At 39.8% G+C, this 14,840-nt stretch overlaps 1 protein-coding gene across 2 annotated transcripts in view; it reads right to left on the bottom strand.

Annotated features, from left to right (window-relative positions):
• Nucleotides 1-14,840, bottom strand: part of Abca12 (ATP binding cassette subfamily A member 12) — a 166,874-nt gene that overhangs the window by 99,276 nt on the left and 52,758 nt on the right. For both annotated transcript variants that reach the window (XM_059278245.1, XM_059278246.1), the window contains exons 3-5: nucleotides 12,780-12,933; nucleotides 4,242-4,333; nucleotides 2,481-2,578 (exon numbers count right to left, since the gene is read on the bottom strand). In XM_059278245.1, coding sequence (XP_059134228.1) covers nucleotides 2,481-2,578; nucleotides 4,242-4,333; nucleotides 12,780-12,933 — 344 coding nt within the window. The remainder of the gene's footprint in view (nucleotides 1-2,480; nucleotides 2,579-4,241; nucleotides 4,334-12,779; nucleotides 12,934-14,840) is intronic.

Genomic DNA, 14,840 nt, shown 5'->3' with positions numbered 1-14,840 from the left:
TCTTGACAACAGCTATTTTTAAAGTTCTGCTTTTCAAAGAAATAATGAAAGTAACAATAAAATAAGCCAATTTGCCTATGTGGAGTTGGGGAGGGAGAGTACACATGAAGATGTAAATCCTTGTCATGGTTTTGATGTAAATGGCTCACATTTGATTTGTATAACCGAATCAGCTTATCTCTGACCAGATGACCTAAAAGTGCCAAATGGTTTCTGACAAAAACCTTTCTGAATAAACATCAGATTCATTTTCCCTGGACCTTAAGCAGCAGAAGCTCGGGTGCCTTACCTCTGTGCGGTTTCTTGTAAAATTGGTCATAAACTTTGGAAGACCTCAAAAAACAGAAGGTCCTACTCTTAGGACCAATTGTGCTTATTTACAAAAGTGGAGAGATGGATTGTGTTGCCTTTCAGTCTCACATACAAAAAGATTTAAAAAGGGGGGCATGAAAACGCTTTTTAAATAGATAAGTCAAGATAATTACAAGCAGTAATTCATAATGGAATCGTCATAACTGGCCAATGTATTCCATGGTACAGATGCATTGCAGATGCAACACTCTTTCAGTCATAATACTGATCACTATAATAGTTTATGTATTTACAACATTAACTACATTTAATTGTAATACTCAAGGGGTTCCTTCCAGTAGCTAACTCATATAACCCTATGATGAAGAGGCCAACTTCGTTCTCCCTTAAGTTTACATCACAAAATTTATACTCTGCTTTCCAGCAACTCAACTCCTAAGGATAATGAAAGAAGACAGGATCCACCTATCCAGGAGGCACTGTAAATGCTACGTTTTCTGGTCATTCATCCACAGCTCTGAACTAACGTTACACATAAGCTCACTTCGAAGTGATTTCTCTACTCATTCCTGCAAGGGTTGCAGAAAGCAGCGAAGAGAAAGAAAGGAATCAGGGAGAATGCTGACACAGGCAATCAATATGTCACCCCAATTCTTCAATCCCCACCTTGCTCTGACTACTCTAAAAATATGTATCCATACATACCAAATTCACTTGGGGCTTATATCTCTGGAATATGTGACTTTGTGCTGCCTTACAAAATTCTAAAATCCCATTCCATGTGAAAAAGAGAATTTAGGAGTTCTAAGACAGTAAAGTGGCAATTAGGAGAACAGTGTTTCTAGTCTGTGCATTAAAGAAATTGTCTGATCCAATGCAAATTCTCTCCAGGAAGCAAGAAGAAAGTAGAATGGACTAGACTAGATTTTCCTTGTGTGCACACAGACTCTATGAGGGGAGGATTTCAACTGGAATTAATTGGGAATGCTGAGGAACTTCCAGGCCACCAAGGGGACCCTGGAAACCTCAAAAGTGATAGAACATCAACTTTCAATGTCTAGATTATACAGAGTAAGAAAGACTTCTATCGCCAACAAGACAGGCAGAGCTGGCTTTGTCTTGTTGACTGTGGTATCTTTTTGTGGTATCCATTCTTGGGCCATCTTTTTTGTTTATTTATATGACTTGCCTTAACAAGACATGACTCAGTTCCATAAGACGTCTCTGCTGCACACAGTGGTAACTCAAGGGTCAGTAATAAGCTCACAGTAAGCAGTAGTGGCTAGGTTTACTGGAATGGGGATCAATGTCAGAGGCATGTCTTATGATTCAGAATGAAGAAAAGTCTGCTATAGACAACATGTGTGAGAGAGAGACAGGGAGAGGAGATGGGGAGGAAGAAGCAGGATGATGGAAGTCAGCCATATTTAAACCATGATAGCTTGACTATGTGAGCTAGAGTGGCTAAAAGATAGAAGAAACGGAGAGTGTAGTTAATGACAGAGTAACTTGTTCTTTAAAGTTGTTCAAATCTAATATCTATATACATGTACATACATACACAAGCACAGAGAGAGAGAGAGAGAGAGAGAGAGAGAGAGAGAGAGAGAGAGAGAGAGAGAGACAGCTTACAGGCTGACAGCTCACACCTCTTATAAAATTGTTTATTATCTTTCAATCAGAAGAATCATAAAGTAGATGATCTCTGTGAAACAGAAAACTCCATAGATAAGCTCTCTAAAACATGTTAAGGAAAAAGATTTTCCTACTCAGGGGAGAGATTTCCATAGCTCTAATTTTTCCAAAGGTATTAGTGTGGATAAGGCATCAAACGCAAAGAGTGTTATAGCTCCATTTTTTATTTCCTTGATTCATAAAATTGAAAAATCACATAAAATACTACATTACTTCTTAGTAAGTGAATACCATAAGTTCAATTAAGGGACTTACCAGGGCAGTAAATAAATGCCCAAGACCTTAAGGAATTTGCAACGTCTTAAAATGAAACTGTGATTGAAAAGTGCCCAAGAAAAGAACCTGCCTGAGATAGTATTTAAATTGGAAAAGTACTGCAAACCCCTTCCAGTTTGGGAGATCCCTCAATCAATGTGAAACATATTTGTTCAAATTCTTCATTATCTGTCCGTCGCAAATCTAAATGAAGTTACCTTTTCCAAATCAAGGATGTGTATGAGCACTTGGCTGCCATTGAAAATGTCTGTGCCCATTCCTTCTGAATCAGAACTTGGTCTAGGAGGTAATGTGGCTAAGACAGAAGAAAGGACATATTAGAATTTTAAATGTACATGTACACACACACACACACACACACACACACACACACACACACACTTGCAAATGGGCACAGTCACATAGGATTTCATAGCTATGCTCTGTAACCTCGTGTGCCCCACAGCAAGAATGTGCTCATATATGTCTATCCCATGAACGTTTCATGCTGGCAAAATGGCAGGCATTATAGGCTTTTCTTTCCACATAAAATTGTCACGGCTTTAGTCCACTCTTCTTTTTTTTCCCCCCAATCATTTTGATGCCATTTGCATCCAGTTTCTGTCATTAAACTTCATCACCAGAATTATTGCCCAATAAACAGAATCATTTCTGTGCAGGCTTAGAGGATTGAGGTACCCTGACCAGCTCCATAGATCCATCATCTCCAACATCTGTTCCAAGGATCAGCCGGTGCACATCTGGTGATAATGGTCTTTCTTTTTAATTACCCAACTGGGATGCTGAAATCTGCTTAGGATCATAAATCCCTCCTCCCCAAAGTGGTTTCTGAATGATATTTTAGATCAAATAAATGGGATGAAGCGATTAGTTTGGACTACAGCTTTTTCTAATTAAGAAGTTCCCGAAGTGGCCTTGTCTAAAACTATTTATAATGTGGTAGAGATTTCTGAGTACCTAGTATTACTTGACTAGGAGTATAGATTCATGTCTATATCATTGATAGAAAGTATGTTGATTTTTATAAATATTGGGCACAAGTGTTTGTTATCCTCATGACAACAAGCCTCAACATTTAAAGATACCAATAATGTATTTCAGTAGGGCCTTTATTTTAGTGCCTATAGGGCTGAAGAATTTACCATCTGATTCCTCTAGACTCAAGCAATCTATTTATGAGATTACTAGCCAGGAGGAGAAGCATAATCTATAGCTACTGAGCAAAGCAGAGCTTACTGAACTGTGAGATTGTGAGCTCATTTCTGCTCTACCTTGACCTATTCCACCAGATAGTCACAGATCACTCATATAGCATTAACTCCTAGAATACTGTCCAGCATGTTCCTATGACATCAACCCTGCACTTCATTAGGTTGGAAGTGTTACTTACCATCATAGTTTTAAATATTTAAATATTTACATTTTTATTTAATTCTTTATATACATATAAATTTATTAAATTTAAATATAATTTAAAATCTTTAAATATTTAAAGAAATATGCTTCTTCTTTTTCCCTAAAGGAGCAATCAGATTCCAACGGACAAGGAACTTAAGCTCACTGGGCTTCATAATCTTCACCTGTTAAATGGAAAGTTTGGACAAATCTCTGAAATACTTGCCAATAATTTTTGTTACTGGAAATTCTGTCCACCCCAGCTCCATTCATCCTGCAGGTAAAGTCCAGACTCAATTCTGGGATGTGGTGTAATTCTCAACATCTACACTTTTCTTTCTATAGAGCATTTCGGTAAGAACTTAATTGCTAATCATTCTGAAGAACTTTGCATAATTCTGCTGCCATACACAGGCAGCCACGGGGAGTCCTGGCCTCCCTTATGGGCAATCCAAGCATTCCATCTTTATTTGAAAATCTGATGTATAAACCTTCTAAAGATTATCTTTTTGCTGACTATTCCAAAGGTCTATTCTAAGCCTTACAGGAGAGAGCTGGCTTACCCGGTGATGTGTGACTTCTTTCTGGAACTTGGGTGCTCTGGAGTGATAAATTGCTGTGCCCCTCCGGGTTGGATGACTTTTTCGGAATTTCACTAGAGGAAGAAAAAGTAAGAACTCTCTAACTTGGTCCATATTAATTTCAGTTAAACAAAACAATGTATTATGCAGCAGGTTCAGGGGCCCCAAGGACTTGCAAAGTTTTCACCTCTTTCCTCAGATGTTAAAGGATGGATTCGCCTAGCCAATGCACCAGTGAACACATCGGGTTTCCTGCCAGGGAAACTTTTGTTCAGTGATGATGGACTAGATGAGATTTTAAAGCAGTCATTATTATTTTAATCTTGTAAAAGCAACTTACTTGAATAAAGCATTGTAAGCAAAGACCGGCAGTACTTATGGCATTCTTTTCCTATTGAAAAGCTGGCAGATCCTAAATACAGGAGGTTTGTTTTGAGGATAGAAAACAAGGCCTGCTTGTGTGTCAGCAATTAATAAAAAAAAAAAATTCCTGCATTTAACTATGCATGGCATTTTGATTCAAAGGGGACTAGTAACTACAGCTAGATTCAAGGAAAAAGAAAAGAATAAACATTTAATAAGATCTAGCAGGTGCCAGGAACGTACTGTGATTGATGCCATTATAGGTGACCAGGTACAAAGGGATAACATTAAGCCACATTTCTAATTGCACCAAATGTGACAATGTAGAGACAACAGTATTGTGGAGCCCAGGGATCCCATGCCATATAACCACACTAGCTTTTGGAAGAAAATATTATTGAATTTTCCCAAATTTAGTAACCATCGTTTGAAATGCATTCCCTATATTGATGTCTAGTACTAAGATGCAAAAACAACTACAACAACAAAAACGTGTATCTTCCACTTTTTCAGTAGTGAGGATTGTGCTTAGGGCTTCAAGCACGCCTGTTGTAGCCCCTTTGGTTTCCTAGTGGCTGTACCCAGCAGGACTGCATAAGAGGTTGATTGGACCACGGGCCTGGGTACCAGGTGTTTGTAAGGGTCTCCACTTGACTGTAACTAGCAAGGGGGAGGTCTTTTGCTCAACCCCTTGGCATTGTTATAAACAGACCTTTGGAATAAAGTTCTGGGCGGGTGGATAAGGATCCAGGCCCACCCGAGTCTATCCTGTGTTTCTCTGTTTCTTTCCCCTCTATTTCTAACTAAGTCTCTTATCCCTCATTCCTCAAGAGTCCCTGGGGTAAATATGGTGAGGGCTGGTCCCACACACACACCAGGCCAGCATTTGGCCAGTGAGCCATATCCCTAATCCCCAAAGTGGAAGTGTTATATTTTCTTGAAAATTAGATACAACTAAAAATAAGCGCCTAAAATAGATTTGTCTATTCTATAAACAGAATACCTACATTGAGATAATTTTCAGAATTCTAGGAAGTTGGTGAATTTTGTGCAGTTGTTTATGAAAAGCATAATTAAGATAAATAAAGATGGCAAGAAATTCTACTTGTAATTGTGTTTCAGCCAGACTCGTGTTTTATAAAGCAGACCTTAGCAATTTATAATTGGAAAAATTCGTTCAGTGGTGGGTTTTGTTTTGGTGGCTTCTTTTTATAAAAATGATGAGAAGAAGTAACATTTGTTTCTATTCCCCAGTGTTTTTCCAATATTCTCCTTAAAATGTAGTGGTTGCTCCAAAAGTTCTGCATTCTTAATGTACCTTTGAATTATTCATGACCATGACCATATTCCCCTAAATCTTTTTACATTCCTTATGCTGACTATTTGGATGGAAAAGCCATTCCAATGAAAATAAGAACTGACCTGAACCTTTTCCTTCTCTCTCAAAAAAAAAAAGAAGTGTTAGAAAGTTGGGGAAAGTTGGATTTACTTTTTTTTTCCTTGACATTTTTTCCAGTCCAGCTTATAACTCTCTAAGGAAGATCACTGAGTATCAGCACATTTTGAGAGAGACGGGGGAGGGGGCCTTCATAAAAATTTTAAGTGCCAGGGACAGGGAAAAGAATCTGAAGAGAATGTGGAAGATCAAAATAGCAATGAAGAGGCAAGGAACAACATACTGAATAGTAAGTAAGAGGGGAAAGGGAGAAGAAGGTGGGCAGCTAAGAAACTGTGGTCTTGGGGAAGCAAGACTTCTTCTGCCACAGAGCCAGGCTACCCAGCTTCTCCGGTTGGGTAACAGCCCTGACTCTGCTTCTGCCGAGAGGGCAGCCCCTTCCCTTTATAGCCATCAGCAAAGCGAAGGTTCCAGAAAGGAGCTGTGGAGGTTCCGGTTATAAGAAGATCTCCCCTAGACCAGGAAGAGACACACCTGCCCACTTCCTTTTAGGAAGCTGTGCTGTGGGAATGTAGAGTTGGAATACCATATGTACCTTGCTGTTCATCCTCTGGAAAAATCTCCCCAGTTTTATTTCATATCAAGACCATAAGTCAAAACATAACGTCTGTCAAACAATTTTATTACTCAAACCACTAAAGGGGGCACGAGTCAAGCCAGTCTTCCTGAGTTGGTGGAATTCAGAGCTTTCTAATGAGCTTGATTAGAGTTACAGGAGAGGAACAACACCCTCTCTGTTACCTCACATAATTGATTTGTGCATATTTATATGCAGCAACTTCTTCGTTTTAGGTTGTGACATCTTGGATAATGGGGAGCAAGCACCATGTCTCACTCACCCCTACTTTCCAGGGTCTGACACAGTCCACCTAGCCCTGGACTCTTTGATCTGGTGGCTGACTGAACAAAGAGGCAGTATTACTGGGATGTGAACCAAGCACACTGGAGTTAGAGGAAATTCTAGAAATTCTGATTCTGTTTCTTCCTAGATCTCAGACATCATTTCCTTCATCTGCATGCTGGGGACATGAACTTGCAATAGGTGAAGTGTGTATCTATGGAAACTCTCATCATAGGCCTCCAAGTCTGCAGGCATCATTGGAGAAGGAAATACCCAGCAGTGGGCATCACAGACATAGACACATAATCACACCCCTCACTAGCCATGCTCATCATTAGCTCAAAAACATTTATCACATTTCTGTTCTGTATAATCAGAATGGGAAAGTCCAATAGGAAAAATCAAGAGTTTTAATACATTCGCGGGAGGAGCTAAGCAAGGACACGAATAGGGGATGACAAGAAAATATGACTGGGCCACTAAATTGGAGCTATCACTGGTCACGTTTGTAGAGCACAGCCCTTAGATTCACATCCTTAATCTGAGTCCTTGTTACCTGATTTTCCTTCACTAACTACTCCACTGGCTCTTGTCCAAGAATGCCTTCACTTGCCTCCCTCAGAGGGCATTTGACAATACAGTGACTGGGGACATAGTCAATTGTCACAGCTGTAGACAGGATGCGCTTGGTGCTTAGTAGGCAGAGACTCCTGACGATGCTAAACACCCTCCAGCACAGAGCACAACAATGAATTCTCTGTCCCAAGTATCAGCTGTGCCAAAGCTGAGAAACGCTGCAGGAGACCTGAGTGATTACTCATGGAGAGCTGATCCCCATTTACACTCCCCAGAACCAACCTAGGAGGCTTCAAGCTCCTATTCAGGAGCTCTGAATAGGTGTAATGAACTCATCTAAAATCTCTCATGTTGGATGTCTCTGGGAGTATATGAAAGCATTATGCAAACCGCAGATGGCCTCTGAATTGGACACATAGGGCCATCTGATTTGAGAAAATTTACCCTTGGAAGTAAGGCAAGAATGTCTAGCTCACATTAGCAAGTGGGCTGTAGCATTATTTAACGGACTTTCATTGGTCTGAGCTTTGTGTACAAGTACCACAGCGTTGGTTGAGGGCTTTTCTTCTAGCTTGCCAGAGACTTTGCCTCGGTGGTATTTATGAAGAAATCTTTGGAGCAGAGCTCAATAAGAGAGATATTTTGTATTAAAAATTCCACTCAGTTATGATGAAAACTTAACTCAGAATAGATTTGACTTCTCAGACATGTCTACCAACAGCTACATTTGGGAAATGTCATATATATATGACATCATAATAGGATTTCTGCACTTACACCGGGTGTCAGTGTTTCCTGTGAGAGGGAACGACTACCTGGATAGGTACTGTCTGTGTGCTGTGCTGAAGTCTATCTGTAAAAAGCACTCCTACTAGGAAAGAGACATATGGCCCAGCCTAGAAAGAAGATTCTGACTTCCTTTTTTTTTTTTATCTCTAAGGGTTAGTTACAATTTTATAAGTATTTTTCATCTTTTGTTCAGAATCATAATCATATGTAGTGACATCTGGAAGGAAAATGTGCTGTAAGCCTGCGTCTGATCCATGTTCCACCTGCCATTCATCACTGACTTAACTACAGATAAGGACTCAGGACAATCTAACAGCCCCGGAGTCATTCCCAGCTGCTCCATGCAGGTGTCCTTACTAGCTGTCCATGAGCAGAAGCCATTCACAGAAAAGTCTGAATTGTTTTAATTATCTCTCTGATTTCATTCTGACCTCCATGCTTCAAGTATAATCCCTGCTTGTACTTTGAAATCTTTCCCTTCTAGGTCAACCAGTTATGATCAAGATTTACAAATTCCTTAATATGTTGACCTATCCTAAGGTTTTAATATTCATTGGAAAGACTTTGGATTTATAATATGTAACTAGATTAAGTAGATGCCTAAGAGGTTTTGAAGGTCCCCTGTTGAGTGGATGAGGAAATGTGGGAGAGACAGAGAAAACATGGGAAATAGAGAGGAGGAGGCATCAATGTCTTTACAATGTCAACATTCAGATGATTCTACCTAGACACAAAATGGACGGATTCATTTGGCAACATGGTGAGAAAATTCATGAAAATCACAATCAAAAGCAAAGCCATTTGCTTATCTCACCAATGGGTAACCCATGCCTCCATCTAGCTTTCTAGATGTGTGTGCGTGCGTGCTTGCGCGTGTGTGTGTGTGTGTGTGTGTGTGTGTGTGTGTGTGTGTGTGTGTGGTATTGAGGCTCAAGCCAAGGATCTTGGCACATGCTAGGCAAGAGCTGAACTTCATCCACAGAGCTTGACAATATATCCTCAAAGACTCCTGAGAGGACTCTCCTGGCATCTCCCTACCAAAATCTTCTCCCAGTCTAATGATACATTCAACAGCGATTTCCATATTCTTCATGTTTTAAGGAAGCTGTGTGACTAGTCACCATTTATATCTAATGTTCTGGGCATAGTGCGAGCTGCGAACAAATATTCATCACATTTACCACATTATGTGATCATTTGACTGTTATTTTGTCTCTCTGCCTCTTTCCTCTGAGGTTCTAAATTCTTGTTGAACGTGAAATGTGCATAATTCAGCTCTGCATCTGCAGCAGCTTAGGTTGTCTGGAGCACACTTTGTGTTGTCAATGCATTCAGTCTGGATGAATAACCGGCCTATGTGACAGCTAAGGCATCCTTCCGGTTTGTTCTTAGAGGAATGAATTTTAACCTTTATTTTAACACCAACTCCACTTGAAATGGCTATAGTTTGAAATTACAACAACATAAGAACTATATATCTTATTTCATCTCTACAATCGAACAGGGACAGCTATGTATGTCTTCTAACTTCTTTATCTTATATTTCCAGTGTTCTCAGATTCATTTCAAAACTCAGTTATTTTTCTAACACACACACACACACACACACACACACACCGGAATAAATTGCATTAGCTAGTTTTCCAGTTCTGCAGGAGCCTTCCAGTAGGACCAAGGACATGAATTCACAAGCCATGGGTCATGGAAAAGTACAGTCAATTGCAGGGGTGGAGTCCATAAAGGCAGATCTTCCTTCCCCAGCCTCCCCAGGAATGCTGAATCACTTCTCCAAATAATGACCCTGTGAGCTCTGAGGGGGTGATCTTTGCCCTTCACTGACTGTGTGAGCAATGGCATGGGCCAGCGGTTCCCACTGTGTGATGTATTCTTAGAGGCTGCACCGGAGGAAGTACAAGGGTAAGATCTGTGGTGTCAAGTTCTCCATTGTGCTAGAGAGCAGGAAACCCAGAAATGCCACCATCTCTTTTGCCAGACAGCCTGTTACAGCTGATGCTGAGTTCAACATCTTTGTTTTTGTTGTTGTTGTTGCGTTTTTTTTTCCTTTCATCATGAAGCTAATGCCTGGAGTAGTATGCATTTGATACAGAAGACTAGTGCCAACTTCAAAATCCCATCAAAACATTAGACCACTGGCCGGGCAGCAAAGACTGCAGTGTGATTATAGTTTCGGAAGAGCATCTATTAAAGGCAACATCCTGGGCCTCCTTTGATGGCACCAAAGGTGTCATTTATTTCCTCTCTCCCAGAACAGAAGAGCGAGACTGTTTGGGGTTTTAATGAGGCTTTGCTGGTGAGTCTTCCTTCACCAAAGGGAAGCAATTTAGGAGTTTACCCAGTAACCAGGTGTTGGTTTCATTGCCCGGCTGTATAAAGCATAAAAGTTAATAGCATGCTGAGAAATACCATTAATACAATTTTATTATTGTATATAACTTCCTAAATTAAGCTCCAATTAATTGGTAGTTCAGGAAAATACTGAATGTATAGCAATATGCAGTGAAATAGAGAAATGACCTGGAGGTCAGAATACTGTTTGAAACGGCAGATGTGACCGATTGTCATGTCAACCTCTTCACCATCCCTTGAGGTGTCCAGCTCTATCAGTTGACTTTCCTCTCCTCTAAATGACCTTGCTTTCCCCCATCTCAGCATCACTTGCTATGGCTCTTCTAGAAACACTGCCTTCCAGATGTTCACATCTGCATTGTTCTGTGGTGATATTTTATTTATGCACCCCGATAAACCTTATCTGAGGATCAGAGGGAAAAAGCCAGCCACTATATTTAACATATAAGTCAGGAATGGTAGCATTTGGGAGGCAAAGATTTATCTGGATCTCTGTGAGTTCAAGGCTACACTGGGAACAGAGCCAGGCGTGGTGGAACTCGCCTTTAATTCCCAGCACCAGTTAACCATAAAGGTCTGGAGGTCTGTACAGACAGACAGGAAGTGATGGAACTGGGCAGAAAGAGGAAAGCTGGGCGGAGAGAGGAAGTAAAAGGGCAGAGACAGAAAGGCACAGAGGCATGAGTATACAGGAAGTAGCTCTCTCTGGATGCTGAGGAGTTGGTAAGGTAAGGTTGGCTGTGGCTTGTCCTATTCCTCTGATCTCTCAGATAAGCTTTATTGGGGTGCAGAAATAAAATATCACCACCTTTTTCTCCTCCTTGCTCTTGTCAATCTCTACCCAAATGGCTCTTCCTAGCAGAGGCCTTCTCTTGCTATGAGATTCAATCCCTAGCTCTCAGCTTCTACTTCCTACCTACTTTATGTTCTTGCTGACATACTTATTAAGTCAATGCTAGTCATTATTTAATTGTCCACTTTTTGCTTCTCCTTCTGCACATTAGAATGCAAGGGACAGAAGGATTTTGTCTTCTCTACCTCTGTGTCACTTGGAATGGTGTCTGGCCTCTGGAAGTATCATCATTATTATTTGTTGAATAAATTAATAAGCAATTGAGAATATTAGAGTTGTTTTAAGCATCAAGCCTGATTAACTTACTATACCAACAAAACCAGTGAGAATTACCAACTCAATGCAACAATTGTGTGTTCCACATTGTTTCTCATGACAATTCTTGACATGTTTACAGTTTATGCTAAAAGAGTTTTTAATTTATTAATTTTCTAAAATTATCAGTCATCTTATATGATAGCCAAAATCATGTTGATACCATTGAATGAGAAACTTTGCTATGTGCCAAGGAATTTAATACTCAAGTTTGAGAACCAAGTATCTCTAATCTTTTCTTCAGTGAACATTTAAAAAAAAAAACTGTAACAGTGTTATCTCGGAGTTGATTCAAAATTACACTATTGTTTGCAGTTCTATTGACAGGTAGGCTCCTGGGCATCTCTTTGAGATTAGATTTCCAGGAAGAAAAACTTAAGTTGTAAATGATAATGCTGTAAACGGTCTCTATTGTCTATCTTAGATCTTCAGCTGCTTCTCACATCATAAAACAGGACACGAATTAACCCCCATTTAAAGGTTATTGTTTAATTACTGTACTTTCAACATTATTACTCCACACTTTGAGATCTTCGACTTTCTCGTTTGCACTTCCTGGTTTTTATTATAACTGGAAGGACCACATAAGGTGATAGAAATGTGTCATTCTTCCTGGAGTTGAGTTCCCTGCAATCTCCTTTATGCCTATGATTGAGTCTTAGGACGATGTGTCACTGACGAGGGAAGGAGGGACAAAGAATCTTTAAGAGGAGGAAGGTAGAACTGCCTCAGCTATCCATCTTAACAAGGAAAATTTAAGTAACTGACTCAAAATAGATCGGACTCCGTCTTTTATAATGATGGGACTTCAACTTACACTTCACTTTGATCTTTCACCTTCACATGCACTGGTACAGGAAATAAACTTTCACATGTTTCTAGGACGGATACACTGGTTATCTCATAAGGAAAGAAAACTGATCTCTCCGAAGTACTCAGCGTGCTTGAGAAGTCCCCTACCTGTCTTTAAACAGCGCCGCATCAATGCCCTTTCTGCGGAGCAGATCTCGTGGCCCGTAGGGAGTGTCTTTGCACTTGGAGTCTGTGTCGCACAGGAGGGTTTGGAGGAAGGGGAAGAACCCAGCACTTGGAAGGTTTCGCGGTGCGAGGTAACCTGAAATTAAAAAATAAAAATGACGTCACTGTGACAGGTGTACCTGGGGAGGGAAAGAAGAACAGTCACAGCTGTATTCTGTAAAATTACCTTTTGAGTAAGACTGTCTGGGACCTCGAAATTAGTCCCAACTCAGCAAATAATGCTGGCCTAGAGAGTGTTTTGGTTTTTGTTTTTTAAACTTGATTTTTCTAGGTGTCCTAAAAGGACTTAAAAATGCTGGCTGTCCCATGGGCTCTTCTACCTAGAGTTCATTCTAAAGATTAGTTTTTTAAAAGATTTGTTCGACTATTTTTAATTATGTGTATGAGTATGCTTGCGTGTGTGGGTATGTGCATATGGATGCAGGGACCTGCAGAAACCAGAAGGGGGCATCAGGAGCTGGAGTTACCGGAAGTGGGTGCTGGGAACCCAACTCAGATTTTCTCGAAGAACAGCAAGTGTTTCTAACCATCGAGTCATTCCAGCTCCTCTAAAACAGTACTTGAAGGTAGCTTCAAGAACATCTGCTAGAGTGTTTAAAATAAATCTGTATGTCCATATGAAAAAAGATTATGTAACCATTGAGCATGCCAATTCATATAGAGAAAGTGTATAATGTATTCCCAAGGGAACAGATAAGAAAACTATATACTTTAAAGTATTACAAACAGGGTATTCAAAGCCCTTGAAAATACATAATCACTTATTATTAAAATCTGATGGATCAGACAAAAAAAATTATGGTCTTTTAAATTTGGGTGATAAGTCTCGTGTGAATTTCCTTTCTTCTTTCTGACTGTATGTTAGCTTTCCCACAATATCTAAGTCTAGTTCTGTAATCAAATGAAAAGAGATGCAACCAGCTTTGCAGATGCTGAGAAATACTTTAGTCTCCTCAAATTTGGCATTTTAATTATTACATGTAATGTTCTTTTCCCCTGTGTTTAAAAACTCAGGAGTAAAACTATCAGCCGAGTTGACAGACAGATTACAGAGTGGGAGAAAAGTCTTTGCCAATTACACCTCAGAGAGGGGGTTAATACATAGAAGATGTAAAGGGCTGCAAAAATTAAAGACTGAAAAACATAAAATTGCCAAGCAACAAATGGCTAATGAAATGAAAAGATAGCTCTCAAAAAAGCCCCCAAATAGCTAGCAAATATATATATATATATGTATATGTATACATATATGTGTGTGTATGTGTATATGTGTGTGTATATGTATGTGTGTGTGTATATATACATGTGTGTGTATATATGCATAAATATATATATATATATATTTCTTTAGCTGTCAAGGAATGCAGATTAAAATCCCTTTGTGACCATCTCTTACCTAAATCAGAATGACTACTGTCAAGAAAACAAATAATAACAAGTACTGGTAAGTATGTGGAAAGAGAAAGACCTCATCTGCTGCTAGTGGGACTGTAAACTAGTGTGAAATCAGCATGGAGGTTCCTCAAAACATTAAAACTAGAACTACAGCACTACTCTGCTGTGGTATGTCTTTCTGTATGCTGTGAATATGCATTGCTCTGATTGGTTGATAAATAAAGCTGCATTGGCCTATGGCAGGGCAGGATGGAGCCAGGAGGGAAAATCCAAGAGAGATAGTGAGAGGAGAAAGGAGAGTAAGGGGAGATGCCAAACCATCGTCCAAGGAGCAACATGTAATGGGACGTGGGTAAAGCCAAGGAACATGTGGTGATGCACATTTAAATAGGAATGAGTTAATTTAAGATGGAAGAGCTAGTTAGCAAGAAGCCTGCCATAGGCCATACAGTTGGTAATTAATATAAGCCTCTGAGTGATTATTTTATAAGTGGCTGCGGAACCTCGGGGCTGGGCGGGACACAGGAAAACTTCAGCTACACATTACCCAGTTATACCACTCTTGAGCATGTACCCAAAGGACTCTAT

This window comes from Peromyscus eremicus, chromosome 13, assembly GCF_949786415.1.
Source record: "Peromyscus eremicus chromosome 13, PerEre_H2_v1, whole genome shotgun sequence".
NCBI lineage: Eukaryota > Metazoa > Chordata > Mammalia > Rodentia > Cricetidae > Peromyscus > Peromyscus eremicus.
The sequence above is the reverse complement of the archived record's forward strand: the minus strand, read 5'-3'. Positions and strand labels throughout refer to the sequence as shown.